Raw genomic sequence first — 19234 nt, 5'->3', positions numbered from 1 at the left:
CCTGTTAATTTTATATCATTCTTGTTTTTTAAATCAAAATACCATCCATTATCAAGTCAAGCACCTCACAGAAGTCTAGGTATATTACATCAATACTGTTACCTTTATCAACCAAACTTACAGTCTCATCAAATATCAAATTAGTTTTCCACAAATCCAGGTTGATTGGCATTGATATTACCCTACTTTAATTTTTTATTAATCCCTCCTTTAATCTGTTATTAATCAAGTCCTGTATCGGTATTATGTTTCCTGGGTTCAATGTCAGATTGACAGACCTATAATTACCTAGGTCATACCATTTACTCTTTTTAAATATTGGCACAACATTAGCTTTCTTCCACTCTTCTGGAACTTCCCCTCTGTTCCAAGACTTACTGACAATCAACATTAAAGGTCTACAGTGCTCGTTGGCCAGCTCTTTCAAAACTCTTGGATGTAAGTCACCTGAACCTACTGATTTATAAATGTCTAACTTTAGTAGCTGCTGTTTAACATACTTAGTTACTGCTGGAGTAGAAATATATCATCATCATCAGATATGAATAATCATCAGTTTTTATTCTTAAATACAGAACAGACATTTATTGAACACAATCTGTACCAGTTACAATGGTGACTTCTGTGACATGGACTCTTGTCTACTACAAGGAACAGTAGTTTAAATGGTACCAATAACTTGAGCTGATACCGCATAGAAGAATAGAAGTAGATAAACTGTCCGTAAAATAATTCCTACAGTACAGTAAGCGGTAGCAGATTAACAAAAATGCTCCAACACATTAACCTTAAAAGTCAAATCTTGTCCTGTTAAAGTATGTTTTTCCCACTGCAAGAAAAAAAAATTACCTTGCTTGATAACAGGACATTTCCTATGAGGATCTGACAAAGCAACTACAAAATTAAGAGTTTTAAGGTGGAATTGTGTTCATAAAGCTGAGAAAAGGTGTCATCAGGGAAATTTGTTTGAGAGAGATTGTCAAGTAGCTAAACCCTCAAATTTAGGTTTGGAGATACAAAATTTTTAAAGAAATTTCATTGTCAACAGTTTCAAAAGCTTCTGTCTAGGAAACACAAACATGGTTCACCAAGGAACTGGAAAAAATCACTATAGAATTTCAAGAATAAACTTATTAGAAAAAAAGACACCCATTAACACACATTTAATATGGTTAAATGATATTCAGGTGTTCAGGCAGAAATCCTTGCTGAACCCCTTCCAGTCAACATATAGTTACTTATAATTAAGTGATAGTTCAGTTAACATAGCTTACAACAAAGATATACTTAATAGGCTTTTCTTCAATCACAAGTGATCCTTTCAACTCTTGGCTCATGTACTGCATGGTACTAAACGATGAATGAATTTTTGAATCTTTGTTTCTATGTTGTTTAGAATCTGACCAGGATATCTCAAGATCCATGTTTTCCCAAAGATATTAACCCTTTAAATAGTATTGTTAACTGATTTGTTGTAGAACATTTGTTATTCCTTCCTGTCTCAAGACTATAATTTCTTAATGAATTATTCAAACAAGGGCAATGAATCCTAGATAAATATTTTCTAAAGTTTTATTGCAACAAATGCAGTTATACAACCAATGAAACGGCATCATTTTATATAAATCACACTCCATTGCAGTTCTAACTGTGCCATGTATTTCCACTTATAGTTCTCAAGAACTTTGTTTGTGGAGGAGACACTATCCTAGTTTAACAGTGCAACACACTGGCAATATATAAATAAAAGCTATGAAAAATTGCCAGCAGCTGGCTGAAAATAATATTTGGTATATTAGATGAGATGTGTTCAGGTAATACTGCAACCTATATTTTTCATAACATTTTCTTAAGAAAACTTTACTCTGACATGGATCATTTTTATACTGTCTTATAAAACTGAATTGATAAAGCATGACAGGGCAAAGTTTTCAAAAATACAAGCAAGGCAAGGTTACTTTGTTACTAGTTAACAAGATCAATAATGAAACACCTGAAATATGAAACTGAGTAGTAAGTCTAATAAAGGCATGAACATAGAATAAACAAATACAAATATATGGTGCCTGATCTAAAACCTATTGTAGTTCCCAAAGACTTTTGGAGAAGGTCGATGGTGTAGTTCCACTATTACACCACACAATATTGGTGATCTCAAATACAGAAATACCTGGCAGAATTCTGCCTTCATTTATAACCTGTCAACGGGGTTGAACAAGTATAATAAAGCAAGGGCTGAAATTCACCCAAAGGCTTTATATTTCCAATATCTATCATATGGCTTCCAAAGAAAAACCGAAGTAATTTAGAAAAAAAATCAGCCTTCTGCTTTCTCATTTACCACTTCTCTTCTAGAACTTCAGGGCATGTCTTCATTTCCTCCATTGTTTCCAATTCTTTGCCTGAAATACAAAATCAACACAGTGCAGAATAAATAACAAACAGATCAGGCAATTTTACACAATTTTACTATTCCATCCACTTTTTCTACCGATGAGATTCGTTTACAGGGAGGACTGTCTCTTTTAAAAAAACTACTCACATTTACCTGCCCATCTCTCTCTACCACATACTTTCTCCACAATTTTTAAAATCTCACCTAAAAAAAATAAAAAATCTTTTCTGTTATGCCTAAACCAATTCCCTGGTTTTGGTATTTGAGCTGAATGCTTCACTTTGTTACATATGGTTTATCTCACAATCTTCCACAACAGGCTGCCTTGCATAATTTAACTTTGTAGCATGTTTGGGGATACAGTTTATATTAAAGATGCTATGCAAAATAAAGTCATATTGTACTGAATTGTATTTGTGTATCATTATAAAGAGCTGGAACACACCCACACACCCCTTTTAGATCAAATAATACAAGATGCACAACTAAACTTATCCCTCCTTTTAGGAAACAAAGTGATTATTCCATCATTTTTAGAATCAAACATCACCATGACCAGGGTATTTGGATAATATTCATGCTAACTAGTAAAACTTCTAACTGTCGTGGGAAAAGCCTTGAAGAGCTGTTTTAAACTGCAGATGAGCTACAAAATTGCCTGCAGAAAGCCTATTAGACAGTTTTAAAACTACGGGTGGTGTCATAGTGAAGTGCAGTACATACATTGTTTTGTTATTTCCATTGCTTTTCGACCCTGAGAAACAAATCAGGCTTCTTTTCTTTTCTTTTTTCTTTCTTTTTGCCTTCAAACATGCAGCACACTTTCTGAAAGCACCAAAACACAAAGCAAAACAAATAACCCCACCATTCCTAGATTAAACATACCAACATGATTTAGGGGGGGAAGTCTTTCCATAGGGTTATGAAGAAAATTGCCCATGCTAAAGGAGTGTGTTAGGACATTTGATTTTTTTCTAGGTATTTATACAGGTTTTAGTCTAAAAAATTTACAATATATTTGAGTATCACAGGGATGCTGTTGATATGCTTAGTACTAAGCTAAGATGTTGATGTCAGATGTAAATTTACATTTTCTCTAAGTGTGACTAATCCAGAATTTACTAGTATAACATTTTTTCAGCCTCTGGAAACACTTGTTCCAAACATTTTAAGTCAACCCTTCATTCCCTCTCCACCCCCAGCAGACAAATATTACAAATCTCTTTGCCTAGTTATTTTTAATGAGCCCATCAGTGTTGTATCAGAGTCTGAAATACAGCTAGCACCTAACCTTTACCAGTTGTAGATGAATGGAGTACTGGTGAAAAGTGCTGTATTGACAGCTTTGGGGACTGTAATCCTGTTTAGTAGCACAGCAGGTAAAGAACAGACAGTGCAGGCATACACATGTACTTTCTTCCTGACCTGGAGGAACCTCTATGGTCCCATCTAATTCTTGACCTCTCTACTGAGACTGCCAAGAAAGGCGCTAATTAATGCCATTTGAAGTGGTGGCTTTATTAATGGGGGCATCTGTACACTGGGAATGGGACTGAGACTTGTCAAATTCATTGCACATAGGTCACTAGGCCATTGTTAGATACAAGCAACTTAAAATCACAGCTGACCTAGAGGTGAAAGCCTCAATTATCTTATTACAAATCCTCCAGATTATCCAGTCCACATACAATGTATATCATGGTCAACACAGGACTTGTGCATTTAGGATATGTGTATGAACAATGGTTCTCTCTTCTTGCGTCTGCACGCTGCATAAATGCTTCAGTGTAGTCTGCTCTTAAAATTGTGCATTAAGTAAGGTAAAGAGGAGACTTTTCTACAACGATGGCCTGGTCCATTCTAACCAGAAAAAGGCCCCTACTGATGATTCCTGCTAGGATCAATTTAAATGGAGCATTAAGTATAAGATAAAGTATATCTAATAAGCTCCAGAGAAGATCCATGGCAACGAATAGGCCCTCAATGTGTTTAAATATTTTAAACTTTGGGACATCAAGGGTTAAAAAATGAGGCACTCAAAAAAAAAGAATCTACCTGGAATTCTCTCCTTCCATTCTGGATTTTTAAAGTAAGATTTTTACATATCTGTGTTGGAGATAAAGTTATATAAGGTTGTATTGTCAATCCAGGATCAATAGAGGTTCTTAAAGAACTGGAAAATAACAAAAAAAAAATATATATATGCATCAGTAGGCAAAGTGGAACAGATCTGCATTATAATCACTTCTGCTTTAGGCATCAAAAATATATATATTTTAAATTGCTTAAAACCTACATGAGCAGAATTTATGCACAGAGTTAAAAATCACAAATAATTACATTTTAAAATAAGACAGTGGATGATTTTAAAGTAAGTCATTTTCTTTTGTACTTACCTGCTCAGATCTGAGTTTGTCTACCGCTGAGGAAATATGGAACAGTAAAAGAATAACACCAACCTCTCAAGGAAGTTTGGAGTCACTGTCACTACAGGACAGGCACTGCAGGGGCATGCCAGTGCACCTTCAACCATCACCTGGAGGTGTCACCGTTGGGTCAAGAGGGCTAGTTTAGCTCCATACCTTTTCAATCATTGGCTTCTTTGATGAGTACCAATAAGGCATTCCTCAGTAGAAAGAAAACAGAAGCTCAAACCATGCTGGTATTGTGCCTAAGACGACATTGCCTTGTATGAAGGGGTCAGGCAGATCTCTTTTGTGATCCCAAAGCAGGTTCTGGATGAAGCTTAAATCCACATAAATTCACAGGGTCACTGACTCAGTTAATGTAATGCTATTATTCCTTGACTGGGCAGCCTTTATTCTATTTGTTTAATATTGATTGTTTATTGTTCCAAGAACTCAGGATTTATTTTCTTGACTAAGTGAATGGTTGATGAGAACTGTGTCCAGAGACTGGGAATGGTTGGGTCATTACACTAATTGAATCTATTTCCCTATGTTAAGTTCTCCTCACACCTTCTATGGGCCATCTTAATTATCACTTCAAAAAGTTTTTTTTTTTCCTCCTGCTGAGGATAGCTCATCTCAATTGATTAGACTCTGCCTGTTGGTATGCATACTTCCACCTTTTCATGTTCTCTGTATGTATAAATATCTCCTGTCTGTGTGTTCCATTCTATGCATCCGAAGAAGTGAGCTGCAGCTCACGAAAGCTCATGCTAAAATAAATTTGTTAGTCTTTAAGGTGCCACAAGTACTCCTGTTCTTTTTGTGTCCAGAATGATGCTGCTGCAAACACAGCATGGGAAGACACCTGACACAACAGCTTGGGTATGGCTGTGGTGCCAACACTGAAGATGATGTGTAGTGTTTAGAAAAAAGTTCCCTGTGGACAGTTTGCTTTTCCAACTAGTGAACAATTCTAAGGGGATGAAGTTCGAAAAATTCAGGAGAAGCATCAAAGCAACTAGGGAGGTATCCGTAAGGCACACATTGTGACAGAAACATCAGGGAAGACTGGTTGGGTCACATACCAAAATGCAACCTCAGGCCACAATAGACAAGCTTCTGCCACATGCAGATCTTTAATCTCCAACTACCTTCCTCCCAAAACAGTCTCAAACCCCAGCCATCCACACCCCAGTGTAAGCAGGAAACCATTCACCTCCTTCTCTACCAGTGCAGGCAGACAACCATCCTCACTGCCTCCAATCCTCAGCACTGGTCCTGGGTGCTGTAAAGAGTGTATGCTGGTCCTGGATACTAGAGAAGTGGTGCTGGGTAAGAGTGAGCGCTGATCCTGGAAGGTGGGGGTTGGTGGTGCCCAAGTTCCTTAGCGAAGTCTCTACAAATGCTTTCCACCTCCAATCCCATTATCTCCTGCTTACCTCTGCCTACCTCCCACTCCTGCAAAGCAGTCTTCAGAAGCTGCTACGGCAAGCTGAGGAAAGATCCCACTCCTTGTCCACAAGCTTAGGGGAAAAAAGGTGCCGACTATTACTTCCCTTGCAGCGCTGGAGCATCCGGCAACCCAGCTCTCAGTGCAATTGGGAGCCATTAGAACTTCTAGATTTATAGACCCCTTTTTTTAACATCACTTATGAAATTCTCCGAACTACATTCTAGTCACACTTCTTATAGCTTTGTAGGTTCTCCACTCATTCTCTTTATTGTTACTAGGAATATCTGCATAAAACCAAGATCTTTTAAAATCTGTTCCTGCTTCTTCTTCCCACTGGAAACCAGACTCCTGGTGTCATAGCCACAGAATTATGATTTCAGATAAGATGTGTACAGAAGTGGGAGGAGACAATAAGCAGCAGGAGCAGATGAGTGTTTAGGGACCCTGTTCTTGCTCCCAGTTAAGTCAATGGGAATTTTGCCATGGTTTTCAAGGGAAGCCGGAGTAAATCTTTTTTTTATCCATCTGACCCGAGTCACAAAAACTGCAGGCAGTGGTTCTCGACAACCTTGCATTTAAAAAAACAATGGGCAGGGAAAGAAAGATTTCATTTTGAATCAGTCTTTCGACACAGGATGTTGATACAAACCACTTGAAATCTTGCTGGTTTCATGGTTCATGATCAGAACCCAATTTATTAAATGTTATAAACTTATGAATTCACACCATTTCTTATATACAAATCAAGTTTCTCAATTTTTAAAAAAGTGCTCTTTAAAAATTAGATTAGTTTAAAGCACAAGTTACAATGAACTGCATCTTAACTGAAAGTGAATTAGTACATCAAGGAAGGTTTCAACCTCATGCACATCAGTTGGGGAATGAGACCCTTTTAAAATCTCAATGTTGGTTTACTGAAATTTTAATTGAGGAAACACTCAGCCTAATTTATATAGACAGGGTATATAGTGCTTCCATCATTAAAAATAATTATAGCTTAATCTTATTAAAGCAATATATTTGGAAAACTGCTATTTTAAAATACCAGCTTGCATCCCAATTTCAAACTAAAGACCCCAGTCCTGCAATCAGATTCAGGCAGGCAGAACCTTATGCCTGTGCAGACTGATTGCAGTTTTGGGGGCTTAGAATACAACTTTTTTTCCAGGTGTACTATTACTAAATTAAAATTTGTAGTGACCTGATGTAATATTTAACCTAAAAATCAAATGTGGTCAGGCAGTAAGATGCCAGACGACCACTATTAAAATATTTTTTAAGTGTAACTGCACAACAGTATAAAGCACACAAAAGATGTCTAGACATAAAGGTCATTGTTTCTTTTTTTATAACAACATTACTAGTACTACACTATTCTATGCCATAGCCTGTCAATTCTCTGCGAGATCAGAGCACATAGGGGGATGAAATGCAATACTGGATGCATTCTTGACTGCTTTTGCTCTATTCTGGGAAATTAAGGCCAGCCTCAGGCAGGCTGTTGAAATAAGAAATAGATGGGTGGTAGATAGAGATTTGGAAGAGGTTAGCCATTTAAGAAGACCAGATTATTACAGAAATGCCAAATCACACTGCTGATACAAAAGATACAGACTGACTTGAAGGGCTTCACTACACACAAACTGAAACTGAAATAATGAAATCAGTTTTAATTCACATAGTTTAGTTATTTCAGTGCAAGTCTATGTGTGGGGATGCTCTTATTCCAACATCAGTGGATGGAATAGGGGTGTGAGGGGTGAATGGAGTAGGGACACTGAAAATACCCTAGGATCTCACTCAAACTAAATATTTGCCAGCCAAAGCTTTTAAGGAAGTGTTTACTGTAGCAAGCCTAAGTTTGCTCTATTGCACAAAACAGTAGAAAGATCAAATTTTTGCAGAGATGCATCTTATAGAAACTATTGTTAAAAACTAAACACAAGACACTCCAATGCAACATAAAGTTAATTTTGAAGGCCAAAACTCATCATGTATTTGTAGGGCATCAAAATGGGATTAAAGAATGCCTATGGAATTATTTTGGCCTTGGATACTTCAGCAGCATGTAGATCTAGTGCAATCCACTGAAATAATGTTGTTCGAATAAACATATAGAAGCAAAAAGCTGCTTCACTGTACTGAACTGCAATTGTGCTTTGAAGCATCTGCTTACAGGAGGTTATCAGAATGTTTGGAAGATAAAAAGGACTCAGCAGTCCCAGAGTTGAAGCTGGAAGCCCTTAAAAGACTGCTCCACACCATGTTCCTGAACTTGCAGTTGAATCTATAGGGACAGACCTTTGCATCTGCATGGAGCTACATTGAGTTCAGTGGGCCTGTGTTAGTTACAGTAGTCCAGCAGAGCAGTTCTAATTTCAAGATGGGGACCCAAGTGGAAAATAGCTTCATGCGGCTGTTCTAAAATAGTTCCAATTCCATGAAATGTCAGAGAATGTGCTTCAAGATCTGTAATATTCCTAATCAGCTGCTGCTGTTTTCTAAGATCTCTTAGCAACTGGCCAATACACTGTGGACACAAATGGGTTCACTTTCAAAATATGTATGTTTTGATGCACCATATAATTTAAAGTATAATTAGTCATGCTATCTTCTTATCTAGGACAATGACATGTTAAATACAGCATTCTGTAGTAATGCATGCCCTAAAAATCATTATAAAAATATTTCCTTAAAGCACTTTAAATCATTTACAAAATTCTACAAAAAAAAATTAAACATTTATCCATGATACACCTGTTAAATAGGATTTTTCACATTAGTGTACACATGATATAGATCAGTATCTTCCATCTTCCTCCTTTTACTCTCAACTTTTATCAAGGTATTTACAATGATAGGTATTTTCTAAAAAGACTGAATGTTGTTATAAAAAAAAAAGTACTTACAAATCTGACACCTCGCTTTTCACCAGGGAACTTGTACATGCCTCTACAGCTATGTCACTAAATTCTGCCGAACTTCTGTCTAAAGTTTCCTGAACATGGTCCTCTTTACGATCAGCTTCCCTACTTTGCTGGGCTAACATTTTACCTTCCAAACTAGAGTTGGGTACATTAATTTCTTCCTGCCTGCTGCTGTCTTGCTGGCTCTCTCCTTCCTCTTCCTTAATGTATGTGTTTTGGCTCTCAAAAATAAATGTTCCTACGCTAACGCTGTCATCATTTACTGCTGCCATGTTGGGTTCCTGCAATTGGGGATCTGGATTTGAATCTGAGCTGCAATACATCTGTTTGTCTCCCAAAGTGTTATCCTTTCTGTAATCATCTGCTTCAGTTTTAACATGCAAAGGAGCAGCCTCCAGTTTTTCACAGGTTTCTGTTATATGGAGACTTGTCTCCTCTACTATGAGGCTCTGAGTAAAATTTGCTTCTTTTATTCCTGTCTTTCCCTCTCCACCAAGGTCCCCATTTTGCACCAGTGCTCCACTTTTTTGTTCAAGTGCACAAATATTCGGGAGAGTTACCTCAGTCCTTAATGTGCTGCTATGGGGAAGTGGAAGTTCTACATTTTGCCTTTTGTTTAAAAGCACAGATTTCTTTCTATCGCGAGCATACTTTAGACCAGCTATAAATTTGCTTGAAATTTTTAACTGAAAGGTGCTATTTTTTTTGGAATTAGACTTAGCATTAAAGTAATTTTGCAATTTACACCCATCACCTTTGCTGTGTGTAGATGAAAGGCTTTTCGGGTTAGGGTCTATAGTACTCTTTTTACTTAATGGATTTCCTTTTACAGACAAAGGACCAGCAGCTAAACCTTTAGTCCATACTGTCCCTTGCTCAGCCTTCAACTCCAGAGTAGTATGGAGGTACACGTTCTCTGCGTAGGATGCACTTTTCTCACCATCATGCATTATTGCACTTTCTCCTACAGTTCTCCGAGAACTTTTCAATTCATCTATTTGCTGAGATACCTTTTTAGTTTTTTTACTCTGACCCGATAACATGTTAGTCTCATTTTCGATTAGCTGATGCTTTGTTTTTCCTTTATTTGCACGTGGTTTGGTAACTCTCAATGAGTCAGCAGTTAAGTTATCCCTCCGTATTTCCATACTGTTTGCAGAGTCTTTAGCCTTTTCTGCCAAAAATTTCCTAATTTCTTGTTCGATGCTGTCGTCGCTATCCACAGAGCTGCTGTCATCTGTTGCTGAAGTGGCAGTCAAAGAACATCTTTTAATTTTAGCTGACTCCAAGTTATTCTGGTTGCAAACTGGTTTAGGTTTACATTCTTTTTTAAACTGCAAAGCAAATGGTAAGTCCTTTATGCTTTCTGATCTTCCCTTTGAGAGCCTGCCATTGACATTGTTCTGGGGGCTTCTAACTGCATTTTCCTTAGTATCTTTACGTGATTTTGAGAGGCAGCTTTTTAGCAGAATAGGACTTTTGCATTTCCAGTCCTTTTGCTGGAGGCTACTGAGTTCATCCAAAAGCTGGGTTTCTGTGTCACCAAATCTGACTTTCTTCTTGCATTGGATTTTTTGGTCTTTGGACTTTTTCTTTAGTTTCCTCTTGGACCTTAAGAGGTCTTTGATAGCGCTATCAAGATCTTCATCACTGTCCAGAGAACTGCTCTTGTCATCTGTACCATCTCTCTCTTGAGCCTGGACTGTATTTTTTATCAGTTCTCTTGTGTTACTCTGACCCTGCATCAGGCTGTTTGCTACGTGCTTGTCAACAAGCCCAGTGAATTCTGTAGAGATCAGCTGCTGACTTGTTTCTTTGTTACCAGACCTTCCAGCTTCACAGGCTTTTCTATGACAGCTCAGGCCACTCCCATCTTGCAAAACTAGCATTTTGGCGCTATTACCATAACCCGCATGGGTACACCCCATCTCCATCCCTTCTGTTTTATTGTCTATGCTCTGTTTTGCTACTTTGCTTTCTCCTTTAAGTCTCCTCTTACGACTCAATGATAGATTCAGTGTTTTGGGGAGGGAAGGTTCAAGGCCGCCAGTTACACTGTTACGCTCAGAAGACAAGGGCCTTTGGACAGAGTGGGACAAATTATCAGGTTTTGTTACAAGATTTTCTGACTGTGCCTTGAGAGCCAAAAAAGCCCTGATTTCTTGCTCTATGCTATCATCGCTGTCTACAGGGCTGCTGTCACTTTCACAGTGGGAGGAAGGCATGCTTTGGGGATAGAAGAAAGGGTTTGCTGCAAATGATTTGTCCTCACTTCCCATTTGGGGTGGCATGATTGTTTTGGAAATGTCAAGGATGGCTTCCGCACACATCAGTTCTGCGGATGTGTCTGCTCTGCAAGAAGCCTGCAACGTGAGCTCACATTTGGCAATTTTGTTTACTGGAGATGCACAACTTCTGGCTTTTTTCAACGGCTTAAACAGTTTGTTAAATTCATTGCCAGTGCCTTTAAATTGTGTAGATTTTGTACTCATCTCCCTCCTTTTGCTGCTTAAGGTTTTTTTATGGTCTTCTGCCAATGCACATTTTGTTGAGCTAATTGTTAAGCTTGCAGAAATGTCTGCCACACCTTTTTGGAAGTCTGTTGTAGGATTTACCTCTTTCTTGATTTTCTCCAGCTGATAAAGCTGAATGGCTTCTTCGATACCATCATCACTACTTGAATCAGATAAGTGTGTGCTTTCAATTATTTGTTCTCCTTCGGTTTTGCAGAAATGTCTCTTGCCTTCACTTTCTCTATTTTGCTCGACAACCCAGGGTTGGCTAGTAGCAGTCATTTTAAAATGTGCCTGGTTTGCTTTACTGAAGTCACTAGGCTCTTCACTGATTTTAGACTTCAAACATTTAGATTGTGCACTGGTCTTCCTTAGTTTGGGCTGGTGCCTTAAGAGGAGTGCTTTGCATCCTTGCTTTAAAGTACTGCGATTTGCTTTGTTATCTGATTCTTTGTTATATTTAAACATAGATTTCACTTGAGTTTCTCTCTGTTCTAGGTTTTTATCCTCCACAATTACACACTTATTAGTTTCTTGCTGTTTCTTTTCATTCAAGAACTGTACAATTTCAGCATGTATGCTCTGTTCAAAAGAGTCATCACTACTGATGCTCAGAGGTGAAGCAGACCGTAGCTTTTCACAAATTCCCACATGGTCAGAAATGAAGCCTTCAGTCACCATTTCAGCTTTAAATTTCATAGGGAGTAGATTACTAGTCACCTTATTCTGTGAGAGTTCCCTTTTGACCCTCCTGTCTACATCTGTTCTATCTGAACACTCTGCATTGCTTGGCAATGGCTGGATACTCTTGCTTTTCTTTTTCAAGTACTCTTGAATGGCTTCCTCTATGTCTCGATCAACAGAATCATCACTATCGGAATCCAACAGGAGGGTCCCAAACTCTGAACTGTCTTCCGCTTCTGTGCCATCAGAATCAGCAGGGCAACCACGCTTGGAATATTTAGTGTGCTGTTGTAGCACCCGGGTACTAGATGCAAGTCTGTTACCCCTTTTTTCTCCCTTTCGTTTTTTCTGTGTAATACAATCATAATCATTGTTCATACCCAGGGAAGACTCTTGACTTTGCAGGTTGTTTATGATCATCTGAACTTTTGCACTTACAGATGCTCTAGTAACATCCTCTTCAGATTCAGAGAAGCAAACAGGGTATCTACAACTCCTTGATTGTCCAAAGGATTCCCATTTTGTCTGCAGAGCTATCAAAGGAGAGGCATTCATAAGAAACATTCTAGCAGGCAATGACGAAGTCCACAAAAGAACTGTTTTTCAGGTTGGTCTCTCGTCCATCCTAAGGGAAAAGAAAAAACACTCATTTAATGTATATAAAATAAAATATATAAACACACCACTTAGATTTCCACGTGATACTCTGTGATACAACTCATATGTTACTAATGTCCAGTAGTCTTGTTACATCAGCTAGTCACAGAAGTTGCTCCTCAATATCATTTAAATGGGAAATCTATTACTTGTACCATTTAAAGAGGAGATAAAACTGAGGTGCTGACCATTTGCGGTTATTAAAGATCCCCTGGAACTCTGGCTCTAGCTATAGTCCAATCCAGGTAATTACACCCTGCTTACCTAAAACTCTCCCTGCACTTTGAACATAGTATTCTTTGATTCTAATTCTAAAATGCTGCGGGCTATAAAAAGTTGTCAAGGTGAGCTGTAGCTGCATTTTAGGGATGGGTAAAGAGGGCTCTTTATATGGAGGTGCATCATTTTATTAATTCTATAAAGAGTTTGGGGACAAAAGAAAAAATTAAAAAGGTCTTTTTAACTGGAGCAGACTGGGGGGGAAAACTGCAAAATATTCTACTAATGTCTGTTTGTATTTTCTTGACTATCATTATTGTGTTTAAATAATTTTCTCCATCCATAACTAGGTTTCACTGTCTATTTGGTTGTGCAGCAAAATTATTTATGACTATATTTCCACTGAGTGACTGCAATGTTATACATTCAGCAATATGACTTCACTGTGGGATCAAGGCCCTTCTATAAATACAAATCTTCAATAGCCAGTAAAAGTGGTAAGAAGATTATGAATTATTCTTTATATTACAGTAGGGGCCCACTCTCTTAAGTACTGTATAGCCACCCAGTGTAAAATAGACTTCATCTCCAAAGACCTTACAATCTTGCATGGGACTCCACATAGGCACAGGATTCTGACTGCAGGCACCAGTTTGCAGCATCAAGACCTAATTTTGTTAGCTCAACGCATACTCCTATCAACCCCCGTGTTCTGTCAAAACACTGCTGCAGTGGAGACATTCTACAACTCTGACACACAATCATCCCCACAAACATATTGGGTCTCAATCACTGCATGGCATTGTACTGTATAGAAACTATAAAACCAAGCTTCTGTCTTTGAATTTCTTCCAATCTAACTTTTCTCTAGACGGAGCATTCAGAAAGATGTTTTTTGCAACAATTTAATTTGTGGCAGTATATTTTCTTTAAGAATTAGTATAGCTCTAGAATTTTTAAAACAAAACATATTAACTTTTTCTTACCTCTCTCATGTTTTTGTTACAGACAAGTGGGTATTAAAAATGTGGGGGGAAATGATGCTTGCTTACTTTTATCAGGCACTTGGAGCACCAAGAATGAAAAAAGCATTACAAGTGTACTATATGTGGTTACTTTTGTCAAACTTGTTCTTTGATCTAGAGGCAGGGGTGAACTTTAACACCATTTTAAAAGCAGCCTAGGTCATTGTTCAAATCCCATCAGTCTAGGCAGAATCACCCCTGATCTACCTTACATGATTTCCCATCCCGGAAAGTCCGGTGGAGCTAATGCTTTTGCTGCTCCTTCATCCTTTGGCTCCCTGCCACAATGTTCTGGCATAAAACATTCTTGCTCAAGCCTTTGGCTCTAAATATCGATTCTTGATTTCCTCCCCCATGATAATTAGTTTTAGAGCATTGCTCTTGTTATATAATTTAATTTTTAAGGGTATTGATTAAGAATGTTCTTCCATTTGGTTGGTGCCCAGAGCAATCTGACACATGCGATTATAAATTCTCTCTATACTCAAGTAAAAAAAAAACCAAACAAAAAAAAACAGTTAAGGGTTTACCCCTAGTATGCACATTCTAATAAAATACAAGTATCTTTGACCTTTCAAGTGTCAAACAATTAGGAACCACAGGTGAACTGGTGACCTAGCTAGGTGGTCATTACTTAGCAGCAGCCTAGAAGACTTTACTTGCAACATGTACTGAGAGGGTCACTGGTAAAGACTGTGGATGATTAAATAGTTTCCAAGTTTTCTGTGGTATAATTTACAGTATACTTCATAAAAAAACCCAGAAGCTTTCAAGCATGGGTGGTAAGTTAAATAAGCATGTTATGAGAGATATGAATTAAGAGAGCGAGAGAATCAGAACGTTGGGTAATGCATTCAATACGTTTAAGCTTTTGGCTCTGTACACATCACTATTTTTTCCCTATTAACCTCTTTCTTTCCAGAATAGCGGATGTTTTCATTATCTGAACAACATGGGATTGTTGGCATACTGAAAATTCACAGCTATCCACAGGGGATTGGGTTTAATTTTTTTGTGTCATGTTATCCACCCATAACGTCGGTGGGCCACTGCCAATCATTTAATAGCGGCTGCTGGAACTTAATTGCACACAACTAAATTAAAACAATAGACTACCTATAATAACCACATTCAGCATCTTTATGGACAAAGGATCCCAAAGTACTTTACAGAGAGTATACACAGCTATCACGTCACCGAGTCTTGAAATGCAGCCACTTCTAAGGAGTTACGTAGCAGCTATTTAATGTTAGACAGTAATGTACCACAGTAATTTAAGACAGCAAGTGAGGGATACTGCACCCAAATACAAGCACAGACATTCGAGGAGGTAGAATTTAGTTATCCAAGTGGAGTTTGGCCAGGACATTAAAGTTAGTATCCTGACTCTTGCTGGTTGGATGTGGACCTGAAGAGGACACAGTTCTCTTCAGAGCTGTGCCACTGATTTGCCACACAACCTTCAGTAACTTGCTGTAAATGGACACAGTGATAGCAACCCACCTCGGCAAAAGGATTTGAGAACAGCAGCTGAAGAGTCCGATCACTGCAAAGTAGATGGCCCACAAACAGTGCCACGGTACCTTCAATGCCCAAGAATGGCCAGGCACACTGAGTTTTGCCTTCCTGAAGGAGATTCCCCTATCAGGAGACATCAAAGCATTGGTCTTCCTCAGCTAACCTCACACTGGCCTCTGCCTTCACACCCCTCTGGAACCCCAACCCAGAAACACTCCCAACCAGCCCTTGGCTTCTCTGCTCAAACATCACCACCTGCATCCTCCTGGGCCACAATCTCCAGTCCCTTCCAGACACACCCTAGGCTGCCATCCCTAGGGACCCCTCCCCCCAGCCCAACCTCAGGGATCCCAGCCTGTCACCCCCAGGGAGCCCTCGACCTCCCAGCCCTGCACACCCCAGGGATCCCACCTCCAGGACCCCAGCCCATCACCCCAGGAACCCTGCCTTGTCACTCCCTGGGATCTCAGCATGTCACTCCCAGGTTCCCAGCCTGTGACCCCCCCCCATATCCCAGCCCCTTACCCCCAAGGACCCCGCTCCCGGGATCCCAGCCCATGACCCCCAGGGAGCCCTCGACCCCACCCCATCACCCCCAGAGACCCTGCCTTGTCACTCCCTGGGGTCTCAGCCCCCTTCCTGGGTTCCCAGCCTGTGACCCCCTCAGCGAGCCCCCCCAGTACCCCACCCCCCATATCCCAGCCCCATACCCCCAAGGACCCCGCTCCTGGGATCCCAGCCCTGCACACCCCAGGGACCCCACCCCTCAGCCCATCACGACAGGGACCCTGCCTTGTTACCGCCAGAGAGTCCCCCCCCACCCCGGGCTCGCAGCCTGTCACCCGCCCCGTACCCCTAAGGACCCCGCTCCGCGATCCCACCCCTCCCCCCAGGAGCCCGGGCCTTAACCGACCCCGGCCCCCAACCGCCCTTGGCCTCGCCCCGCCGCCCAGAGCGGAGGCTGCCCCGGGCCTGGCCCCTCGGCTCCGCCTGGCAACGGCTCCCGCCGCCTTGGTCCTGGCGGTTCCGCTGCCCGGCCGGGGCCTCGGCGGCTGCCGCGGCGCCTCCCCGCCGCGCTGGCCGCTCACCTGCCGCCGGGCCCCGGGGTGGGGGCGCTGGGGGAGCGGGCCGCGGCGTGGGCCCCGGGGCGCGGCTCCCGCCTGCTCCGGCCGCTGCCCGCCGAGCTGGTGCAGGGGCGGGCGCCGGGCGGCGCTTCCTCCCCTGCCCCCGGGGAGCGGGGGGCATGCGCCGCAGGGCTCCGCCGGGGGAGGCGGCGGCGGCCTGGCCCGCGCGGGCCGGAGCGGGGGTAGGGGCCGGGCCCCGGCTGGGGGGCAGCGCCGGCAGGCGGGCGGGTGCATGGCCCCCGCGGAGCCTGCACGGGAGCCGGGGCTGCAGATGGCGAATTGCTGGGGGGGGGGTCCTTGTGCTACACGAGGCCAAGGGGGGGGGGGCGTGTGGAACCGGCTCCGTCTCTTTAATCTCTGCCCCCCATCCTCGGTTCCGGAACCTCCCGGCCCCCTGTGCCTTAGAGCAGCACAGGCTGCGGCATCCTTTGTTTAGGCAGCGGGGAGCCGAGTTTCAGAAGAGCGACCTAGAGAGGTGCAGAATCTGGCCCCATATTTGGGTCCCGAAACGGGAGGGGAGTCCCCGTGAAAACCTGCGGCTCCCCGCTCCGGTGGGTGGTGTGAGCCCTTCTGAAAAACCCCGGCTCCAAGTCCCAGAGCCTGAAGTGAAGTCTCTCGGCTGCAGGACTTAATGTGTCTTTTCTGTGGCTAACCGGCTTCTCTGCATGTGGCCCCCGAGGTTCCCTGCACGTTGCTGCTACCTGGCCCCGTCGCTGCAGGTGACCCATGTTGGGGATGTTAGCAGGTCTCCTCTAGGCGTGCTTCAGCAGGGCAGCACCCCAAGTTGCAGTGGTTGTATGAACACCAGCACCTCAGTTGTGGGGCTAATCTCTGGACAGTCACAGACCCCTAAATGCTGCTTGTGTCCATAGAAACAAATTGCCTCTCAAAAAAGTAAACTTTTTTTTTTTTAAGAGTTAACATCAATTCAACTTGGTTAATGCATTTGGGGCCTGATCCAAAGCCCATTGAAGTTAGCAGGCGTCTTTCTACTGACACATCAGTAGGTATTATATTGGGACTTGGTGAATTCACGAGTGCCAGTCTTTATACACATATGTATAGCTCAAGCAGTAAGAGGCTCAGGCTTGATCTAAAGATCCCATGTTCAAAATTTGCACGTGTCTCCGTCAGTGGTGTCTTTATGTAGGCAAAGAATCACCAGGCAGTGCGTGTTTTAAGTTCTTCCATTTTCCCAGCCATGTCTGTCTCTCCCTGCACTTAACAAAGACCTTTAGCTCAAGCTATACTTCCCATCTAGCTCTGTGGCTATCTCTGAGTCTTCTCCACACCATCTGCCATCTCCTATTTAACTCGCTGAAACACCCGGACAGAAATACCACTCCTTCTAGTAACAGACAGTTCATAAAGAGGACTATCAGTTCCTTTTTCTTAGCCATGAAAGAAAACTATTGTTGCAGTGACAGTGCTGTTTCAGGGTTATATTTATAGCCCTTTTTACTCTGTTCATTTTAGGTCCTGCATTGTTATGCAGGCCTAGAAAAGGGCAAAGGGACATTCAGTTTGAAGAAGATAAGAGGTGGAGGTGTACAAAGGAACCAACAAAAGCTAAACTGTAGTTTGCACTCTGCATTAGAGCAAGAAAGAGAGAGAGAAATAATGGAATATTCCTTGAACAAATAGGTAACATTTTCTACTAATGTAAATTTACATAACATTTTTAGATTGGAAAGAGTTAAAACCTAACATGTCTTTCAACACCAGATGAAAATGAAATAGAGAAAATATGCTTTAGAACAAAAAATATATATAATGGATATTTTGCAATAAAATAATAATAAAAAAAAAAAGACACTCCTCCAACCTGCAAATACTTACACAGGTGAGTAGTCCCAGGCTACTGCCATGTTTAAAGATAAGCACATACATAAGTCTTTACAAGATTGGGCCCTAGAGTCACCTGTGTGGAACTCATCTCAAGATCAGGGCTTAAAGTCCCAATCTTGCAAATACTGATGCACATATATAACTTTACTCACCCGAGTTGTCCAACAGGACTACTCACCTGTTTTAAATGTGCAAGATTGGGCCCACACAGTGCAGTGCATTTATACACCGATGTTATTACCAAGACCAGGAAAAATGTAGCATACAAAGGTAACAAAAAACAATTCACTCTAATGGACCCTTGGGAGTGTAATATAAACCGCTTGGTCCAGGGGAAAAAAATCCTTAAAACCAAACAACCCCCAAACAAGCACAAAACTCAAAAAGAGATTCTGCTCCCTATACTTGCTCCTGTCTGCAGTAAACCCTGGTGTAGGAGGCATGTTGAGGGTAGAACCAG

At 41.2% G+C, this 19234-nt stretch overlaps 1 protein-coding gene across 7 annotated transcripts; it reads right to left on the bottom strand.

The window, feature by feature from the left end:
• Window positions 1-540: 540 nt before the first annotated feature.
• On the bottom strand, window positions 541-17642 carry PPP1R26 (protein phosphatase 1 regulatory subunit 26). 7 transcript variants are annotated; one of them, XM_039506750.1, is made up of 7 exons: window positions 17628-17642; window positions 15788-15925; window positions 9169-13008; window positions 6246-6329; window positions 4451-4568; window positions 3119-3220; window positions 541-2402 (listed from the first exon to the last, which is right to left on the bottom strand). In XM_039506750.1, exons 3-6 carry the CDS (start codon window positions 12945-12947, stop codon window positions 3128-3130), a joined length of 4074 nt encoding a protein of 1357 aa, XP_039362684.1. In that variant the 5' UTR covers window positions 12948-13008; window positions 15788-15925; window positions 17628-17642; the 3' UTR covers window positions 541-2402; window positions 3119-3127. The 7 variants fall into 7 exon arrangements, with proteins under 7 accessions (XP_039362684.1, XP_039362683.1, XP_039362685.1 ...); XM_039506749.1 differs by lacking the exon at window positions 17628-17642 and adding an exon at window positions 16891-17026; XM_039506751.1 differs by lacking the exons at window positions 4451-4568; window positions 17628-17642 and adding an exon at window positions 16891-17026.
• Window positions 17643-19234: the final 1592 nt, after the last annotated feature.

The sequence above is a fragment of the Mauremys reevesii genome, linkage group 19 (assembly GCF_016161935.1).
Source record: "Mauremys reevesii isolate NIE-2019 linkage group 19, ASM1616193v1, whole genome shotgun sequence".
In the NCBI taxonomy this organism is placed as follows: Eukaryota; Metazoa; Chordata; order Testudines; family Geoemydidae; genus Mauremys; species Mauremys reevesii.
This window is presented reverse-complemented; position numbering and strand designations above follow the sequence as displayed.